General features: G+C 34.8%; 1 protein-coding gene across 1 annotated transcript in view; it reads left to right on the top strand.

Annotated features, from left to right (window-relative positions):
• KLHL1 (kelch like family member 1) overlaps positions 1–27,530 on the top strand; it is a 213,802-nt gene that overhangs the window by 59,505 nt on the left and 126,767 nt on the right. The window contains exons 2-3 of the mRNA XM_065832465.2: positions 4,922–5,104; positions 16,982–17,118. Of these exons, the coding sequence (XP_065688537.2) occupies positions 4,922–5,104; positions 16,982–17,118 (320 nt within the window). The remainder of the gene's footprint in view (positions 1–4,921; positions 5,105–16,981; positions 17,119–27,530) is intronic.

Below are 27,530 nucleotides of genomic sequence, written 5' to 3'. Positions count from 1 at the left end.
ATTTGTGACTGCTCAATCTCAATCTTTATTTAGAAATTCCATTTCTTGACTCTCAGTCAGGGCTGTGTTGGACTGCTGAGCCCATTTAGTTGTTAATCCGTGGAAGAGTACCTAAATTGCTGGAAGCTGTAAGTATTGGAGAGAGAAGCTGAAAGTAAAATTGACAGAAGGTAGAGCACAATATTAGTAGGCAGGTACTGGAAGTACTAGAGAGAGGTAAACAAAAAATTAAGTAATTTTTAAGACTGGACAGACATGACTGTGGAGAAAGAAGAGATGAAACAGAAAAAGTCTGAAGTAATTGTGTGAAGGACTGTAGAGGATGAAAGGTGAGAAAATGAGAAGAAAGGATCAGTTGAACAGAATACTTAAAACACAAACTCCCTGTTAGTTTAAGTGGTTCCAAGGGCATAGGACATAGAATGAACTCATGTTATTAATAAGAGTAGTAAATTCTGGAAAAAATCGGGAAGACCAAAGGGAAGATAAAACATTTGTCAATAATATAACGGAATTGAGTAAGTATTTTTTTGCAGAATCATGAGATTTTTCACTAATTGTCCATAATTGAATTAATTTTCTTTAACCTTTTATTTTTATCAAAAAAACCCCAAAATAATAAATTTTAAAAGTACTTAATGAATAAAACCCAGGTATTTAAGGAGCCTACAGAATCCATACATATGTTGGTTTTTCAACACTGACATTAAAGAACTTGTAGCTTATGTTAGATAATTAACTGATGAAGGACAATAAATAAGAACAATTCCAACTGAGAGTATTTTGAACTTAATTAAAACAAAAGTCTTCCCTTGTATATTTTATTAATAACCTGGAAAAATCACAGTCTGAACGAACACTTCATTCTCTCACCCTACTTATACTTTTTTTCTATCAGCTAATAATAAAAATTTCTTCTCTATAGTAGCAGTTTAGTATAGCACAGTGGTTCCTTCTTTTTGTCCTTCTGTTTCTGAAGAGCTGTTTGATTTGTCTGAGGTCACGTGATAATCCGGTAGATTATATTTTGTTTATTGCAGCTGGTAATATTCTTAAGATGCTGTTGTGGTTTAACCTGGCAGGCAGCTAAATATCACACACAGCCATTTGCTTGCTCCCACTCCCCAGTGGGATGGGGGAAAGAATCACAGAAAAAGGAACAGCTAAACCTTGTGGTTTAAGATAAAGGCTCAAAGGCTGAATTTTTTCATCAGCACTTTCGGACTCTTCTTAAAACATTTATTTTTTGATGACAGCATGGTGTTCTAAACACTGAAAATTAGCCTGTACAAAGTTGCTGAGGTGGATTTTTTTTTTCTTTTATTAATGTGACATGCACTCTGGCTTGTTATGTCATAAAGAAACATTTGAGATTATGTTTTTTTTGTGATGTTGATAGATTTTGTGAGCCTTTTAGTTTTCTCATCCTGTAGTAATACTCTTCAGTAACGTTGTTATAATCTTGTGAAAGGCGAGGGGATTGGACTAGATCTTTCGAGGTCCATTCCAATCCCTATAATTTTGTGATTCTGTGTTTCCTTCTTTCTGTCCTGTTAACTAAGGCATTTAAAGCTGAAGTGTTCTAGACTGAACAATGCCCGAATGTTTGAAATTCTCACAATAAATTGTGGTTTTGCACTTGCCAACTAAGAAAGATTATGGAAGAAGCCCTTCTGGAGGCTGTTGTATTCACTGATTGCAGGTTTTTGAGGTACACAAGTGCTAAAAAGGATTTTGAAGGACTCAGGGAATTTTCAGGTGCAGTTGTGCTGGAGTTCCTTCAGCATGCACTCAACAAGCATCTCACAGCATGTGTGGTTCAGGTTGCCAGCACTTAAAAAGACCTCCCAATATATGCAAGCAGAAAGTGTTATTTTTCATTTTGCTAATAGGTCTTAAGTACCCATATGCTCCTTTCATGAACTGGTAGAAAATAGCTGGTATTTGCCGGCTGAAGCTCTGTTAGCTAATTTGTATTTTAACACGCTGCTGACTGAATTTAAAGTGTTGATTATGCAGACAGAGCATTTGTGATGAAAACGACGTAGCTCCTGAATAGTATGAGTAGAAGACTTTTTAACTGGGCTTTCTTAGAAAATAAATACAAGATTAACTTATTGTATTCTACTAAGCTTGTTACTTGCCCGTTTACAGGATAGTGATTTAAAATGTGCTTGGCCTTCAGGGCTTGCATTTAAATAGTCATTTAATGACTTGCTAAGTGATAGATATACTGATGAGTTTAAGGGTGGAAAGGGTTTTTTATAAATGGCAATCATGAAAGAGGGCAAAATTTGTGGCAAACACTGTCTAGTCATTCAAGAACAAAATAGACTAAGCTCATTTCAGCCCAATCTGTCTTTGTAGGACTAGTATAAATTCTGTCAGGGTACTTGTCTTTCTCTGACCTGCAAAGTGCAGCCTGTTTTGAATAGCCAAGAAGAGGCATAATTAGTACCTTATCTGTTCAAATGTAGACTGACTTGGACCTAAGTTCTCAATTAACAAACAATATGAACCCATTCAGAATTGCTGTTGTTGTCACTTCTGAATTCCCCAGGGGAAGGGAAGAAATGTGTCTGTTTAACCTTAGCAACCTCATTTATTAAGCGCTGATTTATTTCTTGTAAATTATGTGTCATTCTACTTCTTCAGCAATAAAAGCAGCCTGCGTAGGGCTACATTCAAAGGCAGGGAGATGGGGGGCGGGGGGGAAATGAAAGAAAAAAGCTGAAATATCTACCCACTACCCATACTCTTGAGCTTAGCTCAATCTTTATAATTTTATGTGAAAACATTTGTTGATCATCCAAAGATATGAAAACAAATTTGGATTTCAGATCAATATGGTTGGCAGTCCGGGTTGGATAGCATCACACAAGTGGATTATGTCACACAGAATTAATATGTTTGTTTTATGCTTTTGGAGGAGTTTGCAAGAGGCAGCTAGCATGAACTACTTACTGTATAACAAGATCGAATATAACAGAATTAAGGAAATTTTCCTTTCTAAATCACCAATTCATAACTGTTTTTGTTTAGGAATTATGGTTAATAAAATTCTGCCAGTTCAATTTCCTATAGATAGGCTCACACATATTGTAACCTTACCAGCATACAAATGGCAATATTGATTAATTTAAACCAGCCGATGGTTTCTTGGGATCCAATTTAATGCTGCACAAATGAAGTTACTGTGGGTAATAATTTTAAAAGGTGACTCATTCTAGTAAGTTAGTACCTGTATATAGCATAGTATAGATGGTGGAGTGAGATACAAGGTAACGGAGTTGGTTCTCTGTAAAATTATCTGCAGGCCATTTTCAATAATTCAGGCTTCCAGCTACTTTAAAGTCATGCTGTGAAGCCTAGCAATTACTGAGATAAAAAGATGGACCATCCTCTCGCTTTCCTTCTGGACCTTTGTACAATGACTGTAGGAGAGTATGCGGAACACTTCTGGACAAAAACTAATTTGAAAGTAAATCACTAGTATATGTCAAAAGGCAATACTATTTTTCTGAACTATATTTTACTTTACCGAGAGTCAACAAAAATACTAAAGTTGTTTGTTTTATTTTTGTTTGTTTGTTTGTTTTAAGATAATTGCATTTCATTTCAATAGCTGATTTTTTAATTAATATTCTCCCCTCCTCCCAGTACAAGGAGTGCAGATTGTGTTATCTTACAGATCTATTAATATTATTCTTAGAATATAGTACCTACTGAATTTAAACCTCATATAATGAAACTGTTGTATTATTACTGTGAATTAACAAAATGTGCTCTTTAATATTTATCTTTCAGTATAAAAAAGATTGGTTTGAATGAATTGATAATGTCACCTGAGATGCTGGACTGAAATATGTTCTCCGATGCTCTCATATGGATTATATAAGCCGTTTTTAATGTACCTAGTTGAAGTAAAAACATAATCAGCTTCCTCTATAAAATCCTTCACTTTCAGCAGCACAAGATACATGAAATCTTATAGCTTTCATTTGAAACAGTCTCATGACAATTTTGTAAAAGAAAAGGGTATTGTCTTTGTTGTGAATTATTTTGAAACAATAGCATTAGTTTCCTCAAGGGCTAGTACTTGCTGACACATTTTCTTATTTTCAGTAAAAGTCTGAACAAGAAATACTGAGCAGAGTAAATCTGAACTAAAAATATACAGACAAATATATTGAAAAAATATATTTGTGTTTTTTTCCTGTTTCTTATGTTTTTTTTTTTTTTTTATTATTTTAGACATCACTGCCTTTGTAAGCTAAATACACTTTGAATTAATCAGCCTGATAAACATGCAGTTTATCATAGTGGAATATGCCCAATCATTACAAATTAAGTAAATCAGAGTTTTATTTTTGTTTCCCAAATGGTGGAAAATAAATGTGAATTTGAATAAGTAACTTGAGTAGGCCCTCTTGGAATCATTGGAAATATAGGATTGTTTTTTCCATTATTTATTTTGTGTGCTAATATTAATATTTAAGAAAAATAAATAGTTTATTTAATTCTATAAAATAATTTTCCTCTAAAATGCTTAAAATTTAAAGACCCCAATCATAGTTTAATAATGAAAAACATAGCTATACTATTAACCTTAACATGAATACACTAATTTATGTTAGTTGTTCATATTTATATTTTTAATAACTTTATCAAAGAATACAGAAATCTATTACTCCATGTCTGTGCCAAAAAAAAAAAAAAAAAAAAAAAATCATTTCAGTGCTACAAGACTTAGCATTCTAGTTATCCCTCTGAAGGCAGTAAGATTTTTCCATCTTGTACATGTAGTTATGGGAACTGGGAAGGATGCACTGATTACTTACAGCAGTTTCTAGGAGCCTGTGACGAAGTCTAGACAACTGGCCACATCTTATCAACGTGGAGTTTCTCTTGTGGTTTACAGACTGTCGGGAGCCAGCCACCCCTTGCCACCCCACTGCGACATGGATTCGTGTAGCTCTGAGGAATTCTACCAGGCTGTTCACCACGCGGAACAAACCTTCAGAAAGATGGAGAGCTACCTGAAGCAACAGCAGCTCTGTGATGTTATCCTGATTGCTGGGAATCGCAAGATACCTGCACATAGGTAGGATATAGACATAAGATATTGAAACTATGAAAGTAAATGTTTTGGGAATGCTTATTTCCTAGAACAGTGCTCTTCTGTGGGCCCTTATGCCTGCTTCCCTCTTGCTTTAAACATCACAAATGTGAGTAGCTGGCAAAGATGATATTTGAAGGCTGGGCCTTTGAATGTGTTTTTTCTTTTTTGTACAGGTTTCAAAAGTTCGAGTAGCACTCAACTAGCAGACATTTTATTGTGAGTGTACCAAACATTTCTCTCTGCTGTGACTCTGTCATATGTAAGGAGAATGGAAACTTCTGAAATGTGATGCTCTACAGCTACACTACACAGAACATCTTTTCTAACTTAAGATCATGGTAGTCTGATCAATCTGTCATACAGTCTTTCAGACACTTATAGTGGAATGATACTGAACACTATAAGATTCTCTGGTGTTAAAGCAGCCAGTATAAATGGAACTAATCTTGATTTCAGATTGAATTAGAACTTAAAATAGTTATTCTTCATTGAGATTGTGGTCTTAAGTATAGCTTTTGATTTAGTGCATGCAAATAAATAATCCAGTCCTAGAGTTTAGATTAAAATACAGAGAATACTTTTGAGTTTCCAGGTTAGCAAGTCTTTTTTTGCATTTGAACTCTATATAAGGGTGCAAACTAAGGGTTCCCTATTACCTGCTTGTGCCCTGATTTCTCTGCTGAGGTACTAAATCCAGAACAGGGCTATGGCTCCCCAACAAGAAAACTGAAACACAGCCAATGTATTTCTGAGTTACTAAATTAACTTTCTGGTGTAGAGGAATACTATAAGGTCGTCTTGGCAGCTTGGACATTACAAAGTTTTTCTGCCATAAGTGAAGATGGACATGGAGACTATTCTTTTTTTTCTGTTTTAGAGAAAAGTTGCGTATTCTGTATTTCAATTCAAATTCCAAGAATAATAGTAAATGTGTAATATGCAAGACTGCAAATCCAAAGCTGTTGTTCAAATACTAGTAAGTAAAACCAGGCAGAAACTTTCATTACAATATTTAAATTGCTTCCATCTTTATAACAAATGAAAAAATGACTCCACTTAAGCAGTAACAATTAGATTGATCTAGGTAGTTTGCAACACATGTGAAGCAGAATCCTTTTTGTGTCAGATTAGTATCTGTAATAACCATAGAAATCTTTCTCTTATTTCAGCTTTTTTCATTCTTAATACTTTGTTTCTACTCTCCTGTCTTCTAAGAGCTGCTGGTTTTGATGTTCCTCCCTTGCCTTGATGTACTTGGGTTCTCAGATGCCAGCAAAGTCCCCAGCAATTTCTACCCACTGTCTTGGCAACTGACACAACTTCTGTGTTCCAGGGTTTTTGCCACTCTTAAACGTATTATGCATCTGGCACTTTATGCACCCCTGGTGGTTGTGTAGATCTCCCAAATTAGAAGGGAGATCATAAAACATAATCACCGAGCTCTAGTTCCCCACTTGGAGGCACCATGCCAAACTCTCAATCTTATTAGAGCTGCTTTTCACTGTTCGGGTGACTCAAACAGCTTTGAAATTATAATGTACTTAAGACCTTTGTTGTCTCCTAAACATTGTGTTTGTGTAACCTAATCTTCCACTAAATAGGTTGCAGGTATAATATTTCAAAAGAAAGAATAGCAAAAGGAAGTATAAGCCAACCAAGTATTGTAATGATGAACAAGCAACCAAAAAGGATACTGAGAAAACAGGAAGACCTCTGAAGCAGGCATTTCCAAGGTGCAAAGCAGCTGACATTTTAATTAGTTTGAAAAATTTAGTAAACCTCAGGGTTTGGTTGTTTTGTTTTTGTTTTTTGTTTTTGTTATAGTGCTGTAACGTGTATAGATAACAATCAAATGCAATAATGTAAAATACCTTAAAGACAGAAAAATGCTAAAATAGTAATTTTCCTTAAGCTGTTGCACTATTAACAGATCATCCTAATTTTAAAATGTTATGAACATGGAGTTTGTAGTTTCTCCGCTTGCTCTGGAGATTCATGCTATGTGTATTTTTCTCATTTTCTGTACCTCTCATCTAGAATATAACCTCTTTAAGACAAGAAACATATTGTAACTTCACAATGCCTGGAACAGAAAGAACTCAAGCATTGCTGTTATAAAAGAAACAATTGAATAAACCCAACCCACTATAATTAACTCTCCTTTCTTCTATCCAGCTTACAATCAGCCACATGCAGTGACCTAGAAATCTAACTAATCTGAAGGTAGTAAATGTCATGTGAAGCACAAAAACATGGAAGTAAATTTTATTCAGAACTATAGTGACATGATCAAAGCAAGGTAGAAGAAAAGTCTTAATCAGGTAATAAAATGAAATTAAATATATTTATTCACCACAAATAATTTTGTTGTTTTGAGTGAAGACAACTCACTTGAGTTACACTGTTCTTAAGTACAATAACCGAAATACCATACAGCTGCTGAATAAACATAAAAAAATGCTGCAAAGAAAACAGCCAAAGTCAATACAAATAATAATTTGTACTGGAGAGTTCATTAAAACTTCTAGCCAGGATTGTATAAATATACACAGCTCTAAGTTGAGACTAAGGTTTAAACCTTAAGTTGGATTTTGACTAGGAATGTGCATGTAGCAATATAGGAAGTCAGTGTTGGAGTTAAAAAAAAAAAGTTACATAAGGAGAGAGTTTATCTGTCCCTATTCAAGAAATACAAAAAAGCTCCTATTTAACAGAGACCAAATTACAATAAACCAGAAAATTCATTACAAGCAGAAAATGCAAAAATATAGGAGGAGAGTTACATCTGCAACTCGCAATTCTGACTTTCATTGCATTTGGTGAGAACCGAAGATTGTGAATGAAAAGAAACTGAGAAATCTACTTTTGTAGTTATTTTAATATTGTCAAGTATAGCTGAGTTTATAATGAGAAATCTGAGTTCTTTTTTTGCTGTTTTCACTTAACATCAAAGAAACATGGGCATTATGGTTCATTGTGATATTCAAGATAAGGGTAAGGGAGGATTCTTTCTGTGGTGGAAAAGGTAGCACAAATGAATAGAAAATTACCAGTTATGTATAAAACAGATACATTCTTTAGTCTCCCCATGTCCACCTGAGAAGGGGGAGTGACAGAGCAGCTTGGTGGGCACCTGACATAGAGCATCCTGATAAATGCTGGAAGACTACACATCCAGATAAATTTGATAAAAATCTTTCAGCAAAGTATAATTTACATTCCCTTTTTTAGGTGACAGAGGCCATCCTTTTCAATGTATTTTGTACTATAAAAAAGGTGCAGTTTAAGAAAAAAACAGTGTCAATAAAATGAAAAAAATGAACAGAGCTAAAAGGAGAGATGAAAGAATAAAGAACCAGGCAGAGAAGGAAAGATAGTGTAAAGGCATGGGTGAAAGAAACAGAGTGCACAATATGTGGTCCTAAGACTCAGCTTATTTTCTTGAATTAGTCAGTAACAGATGCTCATGTATAAACAGTACAACTGCCCTGTGTTCACTCCCGGATATCTGTAATTAGGGTTTGAGGAACTTCCTGAGTCAAATATTGCATCTAAACTGTGGTATTTAACACAACCTACTGTCCATGAGTTTAAAAACAAATTATTCAAGTAATATGGTTAGGACAGAACAACAACAACAAAAAATCCTGCTGTCATAAGGAAAGTAGCAAGGCAATTTAGATAAGCTTTTAATATTAACCTGGATGGTTTTTTTCCTTTTAAGAAGAAGGAGTAATAGATCGAGCATATTTCCTGATACTGAGAATAGGATTAATATTTTAAAGGCAAGTTCTGTGATCTCCACAAGGAACTCTTCTGGTTTTATTTGTACCTCTTGAGTATATACCACTTAAAAATTTTGCACATGCAGAAATGAGCCTTGAGTTTTGAAGATCATTTGCGATAATTTAGATTTGGTTTTGACGTGGTCATGTGTCTGATCTTGTAATCAATGGAGCTCTATAGCTTAAGTTACATAGACACCTGTGTCTGATTGTGGTGTGTTGACCTTGGTTGGTTACCAGGTGCCCATGAAGCTGCTCTGCCATTCGCTGTCCTCAGCAGGACAAGGGGAGAAAATAAGATGGAAACATTCATGGGGCAAGACAAAGGCAGGGGGATCACTCACCAATTACCATCAGAAGCAAACCAAACTTGACTTGGGAGAAATTAATTTAATGTAATACCAGTTAATAGTAGTATACTTAGAAATAAAAACAACAATAAAAACACATTCTCCCCACCCCTCTCTTCTTATCAGGCTCAGCTTCACTCCTGACTCTTCTACCTCCTCCCCCCAAGAAGCACAAGGGGACAGGAGACTGAGGTTGTGTTCAGTTCATCACATGTTGTCTCTGCTGGTGCTTCCTCTTCACACTCTTGCCCTGCTCCAGTGTGGGATATCTCCCACATGAGACAGTCCTTCACTAATTTCTGGAGCATGGATCTTTCCCACAGGTGGCAGTTCTTCACGAACTGTTCCATTGTGGGTCCTTTCCATGTGGTGCAGTTTTTCAGGAACAGCCCGGGAGAATGGGTCCTCTGTGGGCCACAAACCCTGCCGGAAAACCTGGTCCAGTATGGGTTCCTCTGCATGGTCTGCATCTCCTGTCAGGAGCCTGCTCCACTATTGGCTCTTCACAGGCTACAACTTCCTTCAGGCACATCAACCTTCTGCAGTGTGGAGTCCTCCACAGGTTGCAGGGTGGATATCTGCTCCAGATAGGACACAAGGAAATGGAATGAAGCTGTATCGGGGAAAGTTCAGAATGGACATAAGGTAAAAGTTCTTCACCAGAAGGGTGGTCTGTCACTGAAACAGGCTCCCCAGTGAAGTGGTCAGATCAGTAAGCTTGTCAGAGTTCAAGGAGTGTCTGGATGATGCTTTTGGTTACATGATTTAGTTTTAGGTAGTCCTATGAGGAGCAGGAAGTTGGACTCAGTGCTCCTTATCGGTCCCTTTGAACTCAAGACGTTCTATGATTCTATTAAACCAGAGTACTAATGCTATTACTTTATGGAGTGTACATAGGTGGAGTAACTGAAATGAACCTTGAAGGGTGAAAGAAACAAGCGTGAGATGTCTTAGGAAGAAAGTAAAAAGCAGTGTTCAGCTGCCTCCTTTCTCCTGAGATGCCTTGGAGTACCCTGCCTGGCTTTCAGTATGTGGTCCAGAAGAGTGCAAGGTTTGCATTGGTCTGCATCAGGCCTATGCTGATGAATCAGATACTCCAAAATCTCTGAAATTGACCCTTGACATCTATGTTTAGGGGATTGGTTCCCCTTTCAAATTGAATGGGTTTTTTTAAACAAAATACAACAACAACAAAAAAACAATAAGCAAACAAATAAAATCAGGATGACAAAGGAGGCTGTACAAGAATAGCTTGGGTCAGTCGGGTCAGCAAGAACTGACAGCCCACTATCAAAAAAGGGGTTAAAGATCACACACAAGGGGTTGACCAAACTGAGCTCTATGGAGGAGTGAGCTGTGAAGATAAATTGATATTGATGCTCCGTTATTTGTTTTTGTACAAAGGAGTACTAGAATAAAAGATAAAAATGGCCAATAGACCTTATAAAAAGTCTAGATATTTAAGCAGTCACTTATTCTAAATGCTTTAAAGATCTATCTCTGTACTTTCATCAAACTTGGGTTTCTGACATTTCTCCTGATAGTTCAAAGGAGCTAAAACTGAAATTTCCTCCTATTGAAAGCTTTTTCCCCCCTTTTTCTTGTGGAGTTACAGTGAATAAATAAAATCATTAAGCCCACAAATAGAGGATCACAGTTGATTGTGTTGTCTTTCTACATCCAAATGTGTATGCTATATCCGAATATGTTTTTTCTTCTGGAGAAAAGTACTGAACTCTCTTTTGTATTTATATTATGATGGATCTTCGTTAACTCTTATCTCCATCACTGCCACATTTTGCCTCTCCTGCCCATTCCCAAATATTTAGAAGCTGCTTGGATTATATTTCTGTCTATTTTTTTTTTCCATCTTCCTACTGATTCAAAACAGCATAGAGTTCAAAATACTGGCCAGCACCTAAGCAACACACAGCTGCTTGCTTACTTCCCCCAGTGAGGGAAGAGAATCAAAAGAGTAAAAGTAAGAAAACTCATGGAATGAGATAAAGACAGTTTAATAGGCAGAGCAAAAGTCGCATGCACAAGCAAACTAAGATGAGGAATTGATTCACTACTTCCCATCATCAGACAGGTGTTCAGGCATCTCCATGAAAGCAGGGCTCCATCACATGTAATGGTTACTTGGGAAGACAAATACCATCGATCTGAACGTCTCCCCCTTTCTTCTCCCCCCAGCTTTATATTCTGAGCATGACATTATATGGTATGGGGTATGCCTTCAGTCAGTTGGGGTCAGCTGTCCTGGCTGTGTATCTTGGCTGTGTAACCTTTTGTGCACTCCCCACCTTCTTGTTGACATGCTGGTAGGAAAAGCTGAAAAGTCCTTGACTGCTTAACCACAACTAAAACATCAGTGTATAATCAACATTCTTCTCATACTAAATCCAAGACACAGCTCTATACCAGCTACTAGGAAGAAAACTAACTCTATCCCAGCTGAAACCAGGACACAGTCATACATATGCCTTCATAAATATGAAAATTTTAAAAAGATGCAATTTAAAGTTTTAAATTCTGAAATAAATAAAAAATAATTTTCAGTGAAAGGTGTAATGATTCACACAAAGAATGTTTTTGAGAAGTCAGTTGAATGCATGTTATTATTGAGACTTAGTTGCTTTTGTGTACTCTTCAGATGACTGATACATAATCTGAGCTTTTTGTCACTACTAATTGGGCCTGTTATTCACTTGTAGTCTACAGATACATGTTTTCATCAATTAATGTCACTGTACAAAGTTAGAACGGGCAGTTCAGCTTTTCTTTCTAACTGCTCAATGTTCAATACTCTCATGGTTTGCAATGGGATAGCATGTATTAGGTACACCATGTTTTCTTTCTTACCCTGAGATACCACCTACGTCCTTTGCCTGTTTACTCTGAAAAGTAAATTATTTCTGCTTTGAAGGAACAAGTAATGACAATGTAAAAAATTGATGTAGCTGACAGTTTGTTGGCAAACATGTCTGAGACCAGAGGAAAACTCAGAATCAAGAAGGAATGGAATTGTTCATGAGCAAGCCGGCGACAATGGGCAGAGTAGACAATGAATGACTGTACATACTCTTCACAGGCAATAGAAATGAGCAGCAGATGCTTTATTAGTTCCCAATATTCTTTTACCAAGAGTAGTTTTTGGATTCCATATCTTCAAACATAGAGAGTGTAAACACTTCAACATCCACTGGTGAATTTTGTCTCAGCATCTTCCAAAACAGAGGTGATACCTCCCTACTATTGTACATAACATTCCTTCCCTGACTACATTGTTGTTCCATAGAAATTGAGTACAATTTTTGTTTTGAAAGAAGATAAACAAAATGTGAATCCTGGAGAGACTGCATAAAGGAACATAAACACTCTTTTAATCTTATTTTTATTGTGTTATCACTTTGGAAATTCCTGAAAATGTCTCTGATCCTCAAATTAGTCAATGAAATGAAAAGTGGCTATACTAATCCACAGGAGAAGGAGGGAAAACAGTCTGTGAACAATGCCTGTTAGTACAAAGTAAAACAAAAGCTTGCAATATATAAGTGGTCAATGGAATACTTTTGTTCTCCGAGACAAGATACACAACATGATTAGAGGATCTTTTTAGAATGGGCAAGCATAATTTATGATGTATCTCATGTCTTTCTTTGCGTACTTACAAATTCAGAGACAGTTATAGCAGTAATAAACCCGATTAACATGTCGGTGTCCTGACTGCAAAGAAAGAAAGGTAGATGGCAAAGAATTCTAGATTCAAAATGCCGACTAGATGACAGGTGGAGGTAGAAGGTACACGTAGTGGCAAATTCCTCAACAGAGAATGGATAGTACACATTTCATGCTGTTCTTAAGTAAAGTGAAATAGGATCTAAAGAACATAGTTAACAGATAAGAAAATAGAAATGAAAATGTTGCAAAACAAATAAATTACCATTGTTAAATATAGAATGGATTAATACCTCAAGGTATGAATAGCTTTTACACCAAACACTATGCACTTACTTTTGCACAGTCTGTTAGGGTACTCCCTAGAGCAATAAGATTTAGGTTTGTGCTGTATTACTGAATCTGAGTTGAAAATGACACCATTTTGTATGTTATGTGTATTAAAGCCAATTGTAGTAGTGTGTGTAGGAAAGGCTGAGTGAAAAAAAACGGAAATACATTGCATATCTGATTCTGAATTATGGTCAACATGAAAGTCAGTGATCCCAATTAACTACAAATTAGAATTCTGAGATTGGAAATGCCAATTTAAAGTTGGCAGGCAATATTTGGTCTCAAAAAAATATTGGCATCTGGACAATTTTTCTAAGGATCTTTGGTACTGAGCAGGAAATAATCTGTGTACTAGATTAAATTTACTGTTAGCTATATTTTTGCAAAGCTCTTATAACTTTTTCTGTGTTTGGTAAGCTGGTGAGGAAGAGTACCACAGTTATGAGGAAGGACACTCACAACCTGGTGTAATGCAAAACAGTTGACCTGTTCCACAGCTTGCTCCTTTTTTGTATTTGACTCAAAAAAGATGGCAGTCTTGATTGTACAGGCAGTGTCTGCTTACTTTTTTTCCTGTATTTTTTCAAGTTCATGCTTGGATATACCTTAGTTCTGCAAGTCCTAAAATTTAAGAAATCATGACGTCTTCTCTATATGTACAGTAAATATTTGCTAGCTGTAAGAAGAGCTGTAGAGCACCACTACCAGTAAAAACACCCAGTGTCAGCTGGTGTCCTCTACAGAGAAATAAATCATATTTAAAAGCAATGAATGTTCAGCTCCTATATGAAATAGCACAATGTGTGTGGAAAAAGTTGTGGCATGTCTATGAGTTTTCAGTCCAAGTAACATCTGAGATTCTATTCGCTTGTCAGTAAAATATCATTAGAACCTGCTTAAAGAATATAAGTGATCAAGGTTTATTTCTTTTGATTGTTTGTTTCTTTAAATTTCTAAACGCACCAACAGGGTTAAGGGAATTCTGTAATCAAAGGTATATGAGAAAACAGTTGTGAAAATTGCAAGGAAATATTCTGCAATAGAAGAAAACAAAATCATAGGACAAAAATGGTCACAACAGGAATCAGTTATATGCTATATTATAAAGTAAACCAGAAATATATCGGGCTGAATTTAGTTGTAGTAAAGCTAGAGAAGTCCCTCAATCTGGCAAAAATCTTTTGGGGTCCATGAACTCATTTTCGCAATGAGTTACCTGCTATGATTTTCAAGGAAGAAAGAGTTTATTGTGTATTCTCACTGCCAGATCAGTAGTTGAAAAAAGGTGACATCCTGAAACACCTGACCTTTCTTGATGAATAGGTCAACATGCCTTTAAACCAAGATTTAGAACTGTTTAGTGCCTTCTGAGCTACAAAAGCAGCAGATCATTACAGATGAATTGATCCCTTTGATTTCTCACTTTTCATTTTCTATCTAAACACTGGAACACAATTAAGATTTGCAAAAGGTGTCACCTTTCAGAATTAAGTTCCCTTCAGTTCAATTTAGCCTTTGAAGCACTTGCCAAGGAGAAAGTTTGTGTCACCAAATAGGTTAACTTTTTGGTTATATCCAGTTGAGGAAGTAGCTGATTCATTATTTCTAGTAACTGTTGATTAACATAAGGGGCTTAAAAAAAACCCCTGCTCTTCCTTTATCACTGTTGAAAAACTTGTATTGCTTGTTTAGGTGAGCTGGTACTTGTCAGAATCTTTCTGTTCACTTAAACCTTCTTCTTCAACAGGTGATGCAAACTGGTAAGAGTAAACCTTAAAATAAAATGGGTAGTGAGGACTTGATATCTGCATTACATGTTTTTCAGGGTTTTTCACTTCACAATGGATCTTGTCTGGTCCTGTAGACTGAATACTCATTTGCAGCTGGAATCCATTAGATAGCTTCTTTGAGATTCCTCACCCCAGAATAATCCATGAGACAAAATGCAGAAAATCACAGATTTTTGTAGAAGTTTGTGAAAGAGATATAATCTTTCTGTTATTTACTTTCTATCCTCCCTTTTCTATTTTTTGAAATTTATTTTTGAGTTGAGAATACATGGATAAGAAGTTTATATAAAAAAATGTTTGAACATAAATGATATAAATTACAAACCTCAGATAATACAGTTTAAAATATTTCAATTTATCATTGACTGGTCTATTAGAACTTCTGTTAATTAATTTGTCCACCAGTATTGATGCAGCAACAGGTTTTAACTTTGTTTTTATCAAGTGACCAAAATGAAGACTCACAGTTGATTTTAAATGGTGGTTAATAAATCTGAAGCAATAGGTGATGCAAAATGCTCTCAAATGGAAATCTTCATCAGAAACCTAAATTACATCTCTGCTAGCTGTGAGAGATTGTATCTCATAGAAAATAATAATTTTGTTGTGGTTTTGTTTGTTTGTTTTGTTTTTACTGTGTTGTGTTTGGTTTTTATTTTTTTAATTTAAATCAAGCATTTAATAACAGTGAATCGAGTCACTTTTAAATAAGCGGTCAGAACAAGCATTTGAGGAAGTGTCACGAGATTTTTATTTTTCTGGAATTCTACAGTTATCTTGGTTGACTAAAGACATACTTGTGATACTCAGTTGAGATAATAAATAGAACACACATAAAAGTAAATGTTCTTCAGTGGTAAAATAAATAAATAAATAATGTTTTGGATGTCTCTAAAGGTAGCAATGAAGTATATTTCTAAATTAAACTTTTTATAGACATCCTTTGTTTTTATTATTTACATTAACATGAATGTGAACTGTTTGTGAATTAAGAGCCTTACTTCTAAAGTTTGTTTTTGCTAGAGTTTAACACAACATCAGAAATGATAAATCTGTGACACCTAATTAGTCATTGTCCATCATTCATGGCAGAGTAAAGTTCATATATCTGTTCTCAAGCTGCCCTACTTGCAGGAAAATATGGTAACTTAAAGCACTGTGAAATTATGAAGCCAATTCAAACTGTCATATTTCACTTTGCTATTGGGGTGAGCTAAGAGAGCAAAAGCAATCAATTACCTCATTGGCTGATAAGCAGTAACTTGTTTATTTTTAGCGTTTGGTTTGTTTTGTTGGTGGGGTTTTTTTGTTATTGTTTTTTGTTAATTTGTTTGGTTTTTGTTTGTTTTTAATTAATCTAAATCAGATCCCTACAGAAGTCATTCACATTTTGTAAGAATTTTGAGATTATTTTCTTTTAGAAATGTTTCTTAACAAAAACATTGCATTAGACAATGACTTTCTTTTTTATAGTCAATAGTATGTTAAGCTATTAACAGTTTTATAGAAGGTTGAAGGATTGTGTAAAGTTTATGAAAAATAGGCCTTTAAGAGCAATGAAGAGTACCTCTAGAGTATGAAATGTGTTTCACTAATAAGTAGTCTTTGATACTGAGAGGTTATCTGGTTAATAATTGGGACATCTGCATGACTTGAAAATTAGCAGAAAGATTGAGCACTAATTTCTATGTCTGTTCTACAGTCATATGCAAATGTACCACTTGGTTCACATCACAGAAAGCAAAAGCAAATTAGAATTAAATGTCATGATGTATTTCGCTGCCTACTTGCATTGATAATATATTGCTCCTGTTAATTTATAATTACTATGAAAAGATTTTTAAAATTTTTTTAACATATATACAAAACTTATAATACGTAAATCAATGTAAATGAGACCAGTTTCTAACTTTTTTGCAGACTTGTCCTCAGTTCTGTCTCTGACTACTTTGCTGCCATGTTTACAAGTGATGTTTGTGAAGCCAAGCAAGAAGAGATCAAAATGGAAGGCATAGACCCCAATGCACTGTGGGATCTTGTTCAGTTTGCATATACAGGTATTGTACTACATACATTATACTTTGTATAGAGAAATATGTTGGTAGTGTTGTTTGCTGAATACCAATGAATTATATTAATTTTCTAAATGTGTTTTCTTTTTAGTCTGAATCAAAACAGTTATATACCATTTCTAGGGGTGAATTCAGATTGTTATCCTTTGTTTCAAAACTGTTAAATATTTCAGGCTTGGTGGGTACAAGAAGGCAGTCTAGGAAGCAATATATATTTGTTGGTTTTCAAATAATTAGACTTCCCTATATGCATATGATTCAATTTACATGAGGTCATTGAAGGAACAGCTGTATTTTTTTGAAGAATAGCCCTATGTTGCTGCCTTAGTAAAATTTCAGTTTAAATAATTACATAAATATTTTAAAATTTTGAATAATAAAACATTTGAACTGGACTTCGTTACTTTCATTTCCTGTTATAGGCTCTTACTCTGTTGTGTAAATTTATGAATGACTCATAATGCAGAGTTAATAACTCAGAACTTCCTTCTGAATAGTTATTATATTTTAATGCGTAATAGATTTGGCTTTCATCCATCTTAAACAAGCTGTTATGCATGATGTATCTGAAGTGCATTAATATGAAACAATAATAAAGTTACAAAATAAATTAATTAAAATAAATGTCAATAATAAGGTTTGCACTCTGAATTTGTCTCCCTTTTCCTATGAATCACAAAAGTATAAAATATAGGCTGGTTTATATTCTCTTTCCTAAAAGACATAGTCATATGTTTAAATTAACAAGATTTTATCATGATGTTTCTAGTGAATATTTGAATTTAGCTTCAATTTAAATGGATAGCCCATACCCTGCAGTTTTAATCCTCTCTAAATACACATATATTAATTCAATCACAAGTTACTGTTTGCTTTGGTATATTTAATCAGGATATTTTATTTTATGACATAATAGCTCTACTGTCTTAACAGGAAACAGAAACTGCAAATAAACATAAATAAAGTTAAAAAGTGTAATTCCAGTGTTTTCTAGTTTACTTCATATGAATTTGAATAGGTAATGTTCTTTCTTTTAAACTGTCATGTGAGACCAAAACTACCGTAAAAATGGTAACATTATGTGACATCATAATGTCACCTTGAAGAATTAGAAACTTAAGATGACAACAAAGGGCTCTAATTTCTGTTACCCGCTGTGATAATCCATCATTATCCTTTTAGTTCTAACACATTTTGGAGACCAATAAAGCTTAAAAAATGTCTTATTATGTTTATACTTGAAAAAGAAATTTCACAAATACTTGCTGATAGGAGAAGAGGAAACGAGTACATTTAGCATGCTAAAGAAAACACATATTGGATGCGATGCATCATTCTGTTTGGATTACTTTGTCTTGTGTTTCTGTTCCGTAAGGGTCTTTGTCCTGACTTTTTTGATTTATCCAGATTTATTCTCACCTTGTGTCCTTATCTCTTGAAATTCATGTTACATTGTTTCTTTCTCTATTCCTTTTCTCTATATCAGATGGCTTATGAAACTCCTAAATTTCCTAGCTACAGTTATGATAGTAAATTTCCTGTTTCCATCCTTGTGCACAGGGCAAGAGCATTCAACACTACTATGGATAATTCAGTGATAACTCACAGGTCACCAGAAAATTCTTAGAATATGGTCCCAAGCTTGTTCAATTTATTGAAATTAAACAGTCTTTACTCCTTGGTTAATCATTCTGTTTTCCCATGTTCTTTGCCAGATCAAAACCTGTCCCTTTAAACCTTTTTTTTTTCCTTTCCCTATCTTTTCAACCATCTCTCATGATTTATCTATCTTCATAATTTCTTATCTCTTTTCTTGCCCTCTGATTCCTTATTTACCACCAGTCTACTTCATGCCCCCTTTTCTTTTGAGTCAGTTCACTTTCTTCAGTAGAACACTGAAAAGTAAAGGAAACAGGCATTATTCTGATACCCAACCATGTAGCAACCAGCAGAAATTCCTGTTCAGCCTTTTATTCTGTAAGCTGGAGCATAGATAGTCTAGACAGAATATCTGGAGAATCTGTCTGCCAAATTCCATTTACTGACCTCGTAATATATGAAAAAGTTTTCAGCAACTCATGTCTGTGCCTTGTTTAGCTCTTTATTCTTTTACCTGAGGGACAGCAAAACATTCTGACAATGGACAGTTATTCACTCTTCCATTTTCTTCCTCCTGCCACTACCTTCTAGCTCAAGGAGATTAAAATAAATACATAAATTCACATATAGTTGCTGCTGTTAGAGATAAATTTTCCCTGGAGACAAGTGAACATTTCAGGAAAATACAGTTGAACATGGGCTTGTTTGCAAAAACTTAGAAATTAAGAATATTATACTGCAAATATTTTTAGATGTGATTTTAAAAAGGAAACAATTTCCACTCTATGTTACCTCTAATTCAGTCAGGTTTAGAATTTTTGGAATCTAGTGAAATTGTTATTTATTTTTACTATGAATCATACATGTTAAGTAATAGTTCAAAAATGCAAAACATACATAATTATGAAAAGTATTGCTATAGATAAATGTATCCTTTACCAATACCAGACCCTTCCGTTGCAGCAATAAGATCAAATACTGTTGTAAAATATCAGAATTGAAGTTGAGACATGGGGAAGTTTTGTACATGAGAGACCTGAAGAAAAATAGGTTTTTTTATCTGAAAGGAGAGTTGTTAACATCTGCCATATCCATTGGTACAAAAAAAAAAAAAAAAAAAAGAGAATAATATTGGTTTGGTAACTAGTTACACTTTGCTTTGTGTATCTTTAGTCTTTGCTTTTAGCTCCTATTAATTAAAATAGTTCTTACCTGTCCTTCCAGAAATATCTTTATGCTTCCAAAAGGACATGATTTTCTAGACAGAATTTCTGAAGTCTCTCTTCAATACCAGATATTCTGTCTAGACTGTCTATGCTCTGTATTACAGACTAAAAGGAAATGCTTTTGGACCTTTTTCTTTTTATTTGTTTGTTTTGTTTTGTTAAAGAAAGTCACAGTAATTAATTATATTATGAAAGGCTTTATACAATGGTAAATTGTTCTAAATAATTGGAAAGGTAGAATTGCAAGGTGACCAGTAAAGCATTGGTCTTGTACAGATGTCCATCAAAGAGTAGTAACAGGAAGACAGAAAATTAGACTACCAGAAATATAGGTTTAAAGATAGTAAAATGTGCTAAAGTTTTGTGAAGAGGCAGCATGATTAATTATAAAGTTGATGTGATAGATGTACCCATAAAACACAATTTGTTTAAACCTGAAAATATGAGACGTGTAAAAATATGTACTATAAACTCTATGTTAGATGAACTTTGGGGTTCTTTTGGAAGTAGTTTTTGTTTTGTATATAAATATTATAACTGAATGACTTAAATTTGTGCATCGATTAATAAAATAGTGGCTGCATATTGTTTTATCTGACATAAGTTTTGTAATTGCATATGCTAAATTAGAATGTAATTACAAGTTGTGTTATTCAAATGATATATATATGATGTAGATTTATGAGTGAATATAGCATCAAAATCCTGTGCTTCTTGTAGTTTGCATAGATTCACATGGGTAAACCACAAAGGTTTTCCCACTGTTTTTTATATGAAGGACATATCTGGCCAGTAAAAAATATACAATTTCAATACAAGGTAGAGGTTTAATCTCTCCACACATTGCTGCATTTGGCTGGGTTATATGAATAAACAAAGGATGATTCATCTGTGAGATAACAGAACTATAACTTAAAAGGAAATAAAGCTTCCTCTTTTGCATGTCAGTTAAATGTTTCATGTGAGCCAGCTGAGAAACTCTGAAGCCAACACTTTTATGCAATGGCTAAAGTATGTTTCATTTTTCAAGCAGCAAGACTACTGATGGCAGAAAATCTAGGACTAAAATCCTAGTGCCCTGGGATACATGGATATGTATTCTTTGAACTTTTAGAATTCAAGATAAGCAGTAATACAGAGGAGTATTTCTTTACCTCACTTTCTTAGGTAGTGCTTATTTCTTGATCTTTAAACTTGAGTTTTCACTGTTTTCAATTATACTTAAATGTTTTAGGTAGGACTGGAACTAGAGATTGAGCTTCTGGCATTTTACTGCAATTGGTGAGTCTGGGAGCCTTCCTTTGAAGTTACAACAGAGCTGTGAAGCTACTGTAGATTTTCTCAGACTGCATCTGTCTATCTAATTAGTATGCATTCCCAACAGCGATCAGAAGAACAGGCTCGTGCTTTCATACCATTAATGAAACTGAAAGAGCAAAAATCAGTTAACTAATAGAAAACAAAAAGTCCTTGATTTATTTATGCACATCTGAAAAAATGAGTATGGATACTACATGGAAGAGGTTCAAGCCTCACTGCATAGATTTTAATTAGATTTTCTTTGGTGGTTTCCTTAATTAAAGGACTGTCAAGTGTCTTCTCTGTCAGTATTATATATAATAACACACAGGGCAGACAGCAGGGATGTAGCAAGAAAGAAGCTGCCTTTGAGCACAAGGACCCTTGGGTTCCTTCAGAACAGAAGCTTTATTAATCAAATATCCCAGGGAGGTTTGTTCTTTTATTTTGGTTTGGGGATTTTTGTTGTGGTTTTTGTGTGTGTGTGTTTTGTTTTCTTTTATTGCTGAAACTCAGTTGTCTATACAAATAAACGGTTAGAATGATACTTAACAGTTTTTGCCTGTGCCTGTTTATGCTGTTCATGTAGTCCATGGGTTGTCATAGCCACAGGATTGTTTTTCAACATGCAGTTTGAATGTAACTACCACAATTCAGAGGACAATAATTTGGTGTACAACTGAGATAATTTCATTACAGTTAGCTTCAGTGATAGAGAGAAATCCCAAACAAGCTTAACTTAATAGATATAATGTAAGGCTGTATGTATATTATTAAAGGCATCTTCTCAAACAGTTCTTGGCTTTTAGGTGATGGTAGCTTGTTTACAGTATGTCAGGCTACTTCGCTCTAGGAGATACTCATCACATTGAGAACTGGAATGACCCCTGGTACCTTCTGTATTGTGACGGTCTTTGCCTCTACCTCTGTGACATGTTAAGTAAATCCAAGAGTTGTTTGTTCTGTGGTATCATATTAGAGACCTCAAGGGAACATGGACCACCTCTATCTAACACTTTTTGCAGGAGACTGTTACCTGCTGCTGTCCCACTATATTTGTTCTGCCATGTACTTGATGATTGACTTTGCACTTTCACGTTTCAATTCACTTCAGATGGGAGGTCAGTTGTTCCAGAAAATCCAGAATAGGTAATAAAAGGACACTTCCAAGATCGTAACATACCTCTGCTCCAGTTACCTTTCTTACTAGTGTTGGAGGCATTGACAAGATTCATTTTTTCCTGTAGTGTTCCTCAATAAGTTCTTATTTATGCATCCACAAAGCCTTAGCACAACATCGAGGATTGTTCCTGGATTGAATTATCAGCTATACTGTCCATATGTGCAATACTAGTTCCTCACTGTAACTGTAGAACTAGATTGTCATTGTCCTCCACCTGTCGATGTCAGCTTACTTGGAGTCTAATGCCTTCCTACACTGAATGACTTTCTGATACTGAAACAAACTATGGGCTTTCATGTAAATCTTGTCTGTGGGAAAGATTTTCGTAGACCCATTTAGCTTAAAGAACTGCAGAGACTGCCCTTTTTTTTTTTCTTCTTTTTTTTTTTTTTATTTTTGAGCAATCCCTGCTCTGACAATCTTGTGTCCAGCCGGAGAAGGTGTTTTCCAGTCCTGTCACTGATACACTGAGTCCTTGCTCATTTCTGGAGTTATACAGTAGAATGAACTGTTACTGTTCCTCCTTTTACTCAGGATACTTCATTAAGGGACAAAATTATGGGAAAAAAATAGGGATTGCAATTATGTATTAGGAACCAGCTGTTTTCTCAGTCTTTTGATACTGTGCATGAGAATTACTTGGAAAAGAGCTCTGAACTGGATACCCATAAATTTTGAGTATTTAGAATGATTGAGGCTGTCATGGTGACATAGCTAATGACTGTTTCCTTGTACTGTGGTGAAACCTGCTGCTCTTAAGAAGTCAGTGGGAATAAATTCAGGCAGACTCAGGGAAGCAGTGAGGTTAGACTGAGTGCACTGCAAGGTGCATTTTTAAATGCCTTCATCTCCAAAGAGGGAATAAACCAAGTGCTGAATGTTAATATAGGATGTGCCTGAAAAGTGAGAGGGTTTATTTGAGTCAAGTGCCATCCCCCTGTGTTGTCATGTAGTGCATGCCATGCTCTTGCCTAAACAGCACCAGTGAAGTGATCAGACCGGCTGATACAACATGGGCTACCTCTTTAATGTGCATTTCTGGAGTTCCTGCAGTGGAGATGTACCCATATGCACTCTTCTGAGCTCAGCTGCCTAGCTGTGTAACCACAGTTCCAAAAGAAAGCAAAAACTTCAGAAAAATCACAATACAGTTCATGAAAGAGGTCCTCTCCTTTCCCACAAATCTCTTCTCCTGTCACTGCATTGTAAAATGTACCTTCATTCCCTTTCTGTTCTGTGCACATGACAGAGACTGTGCTAAAATGTACCCACAGAACAGGATGCAATTGTAATATTCTCTTCTCCCGGCAGTGGAACCCAACCCAAAGCAAAGCAGATTACATTGGACTGTAAGGTGGACTCATAAACAAAAATCTTTTGCTGGCAACAGATGCCTCCATCTCTGTAACCTTTTGTTATTTGCATGTCGATTTGAGTTGCCAAATCATCGCCTGAAAAGTTGAGAAGATTATTTTGGCAGAGATGAGTATTCCTGCTTCTGACATAGCTCCAGATATGGAGAATAAAATACTGCTTCTTCGAACCTGAAAGCTGAGCTCCTTTGTCCTTGGGAGATTTTTTTTTTTAATTTATTTTTTTTTATTTTTTATATCTCCCCAGAGATCAGGGCTTGATTGTGTTCAGTGTGTAGAAAGGCTGTATCTCATTGAGATATAGATACTTAGAGTGTGTATTGTGTTATTTTGATTGCAGCAAAAGGGCTTGTTTGAGATAGGTCGTTTGGGATAGTTCTGGAAATCTGTGTAGTGCGGCTGGAAGCTCAAGGTGGTACACTCCCCTTCACACAATCAACAGAAAATGATCATTGGAATAAAAACTCCCTGAAATGTACCTGCAATACGGCACAGGTCTCTTTGAATGAGATTTCTCCACAGTCCTCAGTATGGGGTTTGCTTTTGTTTACAAGTTGAATTTCTGGAGTGGTTTTCAATGCATGTGGCATGGTGGGCAGGACCTACAGTCTAGGAGCAAACCCAAGTATTGAAGTCCATCGACTAAAAAGAATAAAGGGAAACTAAGGCCTTACATCTAAAATGGGCTTTGGGAATAATTCATGTCATCTCTGACCCTATTTGGCAAATGAGTGTAAGATTTGCACTGTTGGAAATTTAGTTAGTAAATCCTCTTTATATTTGTGTATATTTGAGGTAACCTTTATTGTGAGATTTTTTTTCTTTGTTTTAGCCAGTGAGTTTGTATTCCTCTATTTATATGTAAAACTAAGCTTAAAATTTTCAAATATGACTGTACTAGTTGAATCTTTGGTGATGTAATTATTAATATATCGATCATCTATGCAACTGCAAACTTTAGCAAATAATATCAACAATGAAATCTGTACTTTAACATTTTTTCCATAGCCATTGGAAAATGTATCTTCGAGTGTGTTTCAGAGCACTAACATGTCTTTCTTCACAATTTTTAAAGAGGTTTTATGAAGATTAGACTCACAGCTAAAATTACATAATGTTTTTGCTGCTGTTATTTGTATGTATATCTTACATGCGACTAAGTTCAAATATCTAAGGTGAACTAAGGCACATGGATGGCAGTTACTTCATAAGTAGAAAGTAGTGTCTTAATGTCTCCCTCTAGAAAGCTGATATTTATACCAGCAGATGTATTTTCTTTAAAAACATGACATTTCAATTATGCAACAGAGATGTTTTGTTTGCTTGTTTTGTTCATGTTCTTTCAGACCAAGAGATGAAAAAGTACCACATCATGGCATATTTTGACTAATATACTTTTCTGATCTTTAGCCAGACATTTACAAGAAGGTTTCTGCTCAGGGCATATTTTAATTTGTTAATAAGAATTTCTTATCACTCTATAATATTATAATTTTCCATGCCATTGAAGTACAGTGGACTTTGGCAATACTCAAAAATAACCATGTGATTATGCCAGTTTAAGCAGTTCACTCAAAAAAAAAGTAGGAATAACAGGGTGTAAATAATTGTACATTTTTTTTTAAGTGAAGCTATTTAATTTATAGAAACTCTCATTTTATTGTGATTGAGGAATTTTCTTTCATTTTGGCAAACTACGTATTTTTATGGCTGCAGAATAATTTATGAAATTATTTTTACACATAATACTAAAATACAAAATTCACATACAAATTATTTGAAATTGCAGATTCTCATAATTTTGAAGTCATGTTTTGTAGTGAGTGAAGAGTTTAAAAAATAGCACCATAACTGATAATGTAATTGAGTATCTAATCATAGTCAGAAGTTATGTATCTGAATCAAGAGAATGCTTTCCTGGTATTAACTTTAAATGTTTTTTTAGAGATTATTTCATAGAAATGTAAATCAAAATGTCTTTTTTAAAAAAAAAAAAAAAAAACCACATTAATTCTCCTGTGTGAAGAGGAGACAAAATAAGTTGTCCTTTTCAAGAGCTGAATTTTACCCAGGAGGACTGGAAAAAGAGGTGTTGTATGAACAGAAAATCTGTTCAAATAACATGGCCCAGTGTAGTTTGGAATTGAGGGGGACTGCAGTTGTTCAGGACAGGCAAAATTTTCTGTTAAGAAATTTTTTTTTCCACTGGGGAAAAAATAATTTTCACAGTTAAATCGTATGGTATAACTAATTTTTTATTTATGGTGGCTGATGCCAAAATTGCTGCCAAAGTAATCAAGTGATTAATCATCACCCTCAAGTAAACATATCTTTGGGTCATACATGGTTTTTGTGTTAATTTGTATTTGATTTAGCTTTTGGCTGCTCGTATGTAAGTTGAATAGTCTGATAAGAGGGAGTGGGCAGATCCTACGTTTTTTTCCTGTTGAAATTGCACTATCTGTTTGTGTAGGAGACTACTTACTCCCTTTTGTGGTAGTATTTATTTGTTTATTTGGATTTCTACAGAAAAACGTGAGCTGCCTTTCTAAATTTTTACTGATACTAAATGCCAAACTGTAAGGAAATAAACACAGTCAGCCACAGAGTGCCTGTCTTACTCATTTGCAGCCGATGGCCATGGTCTGCAGCAAATAATTAACACAAAATTAAGAAGAGTTTGATCAGGAGAAGTCTCTGCAAAGTGAATATACTGTCCGTCATGTTTTCTTTTCTGAAAACAACTTCACCTTTTTGAAAAGTATTGGAGATGATACAATATAGAATTTATCTTTTAAGGCACAGGTCAAAATCAAAACCTTAACATTCACTTCAGAAGTCAGACTAAAAGATGTTCTACTACAGAAAAAAAACCAAACAATAACAAACAAACAAACAAAACAAAACAAAAAACCACAAAAACCAAAACAAACCAACAACAGCAACAAACACAAACAAAAAAAACCACAAAAAACCTCAATCTTCTATTGTGTTTTTCATTGGTTACTATTCATAGATGGACATAAGAGGTGATTGCTACACATTACATCATTACTAGGAGTTGACAGTAACAGAGAGAGTGATCATCGGAATTGGCCCCAAATTGTGTTTAAAGGGTGTAAAGTGTTTCAAGACACTTAATCACCTGATACCTTATGATTTTGATTATTCCAGTGCTGTATGTTGGGGAGCAGATGAACTGAATTCATATCAGCAAATATGAATATCAACATTGTCACAGTAAGTCAAATGAAGGTGCTCTTTTCGGAGTTAAAAGCAAGAAATAGCGACTTCTAGGGAGTGATTCATCTCATTCTAAAGTAGTTGACTAAACCAGGGCAGGTGAAAGCTGCTCTAAAGCCTCATGTTTCTCTCAATAGACTGTAAAAAGATATCTCCAATGATTAGCTCAGATGGCTACCTGGAAGATACCTAAGATTTGGTAAGATTAATGATAAGCAATGCCAAAAATGTCTGTTATAACTATACGAAGCATAGCAACTTTTTATAGGCTTTTTCTAGTCTTCACTGGAATTTGATTCTCTTTCCAAAAGGCAACTTTTTCTTGTAACCATAACTGTAAGAGACTTATCTACTATACAAAATATAATATCATTTACTGCCTTTCTTTTTAAAAATTGAGACTTCATAGACAAAGTGCATTCACATGACTGGTTAACCTATGGAAATAATTAAATTCAAAAACTCTTCAAAACT

This window comes from Patagioenas fasciata, chromosome 1 (assembly GCF_037038585.1).
Source record: "Patagioenas fasciata isolate bPatFas1 chromosome 1, bPatFas1.hap1, whole genome shotgun sequence".
Taxonomy (NCBI): domain Eukaryota; kingdom Metazoa; phylum Chordata; class Aves; order Columbiformes; family Columbidae; genus Patagioenas; species Patagioenas fasciata.
The sequence above is the reverse complement of the archived record's forward strand: the minus strand, read 5'-3'. Positions and strand labels throughout refer to the sequence as shown.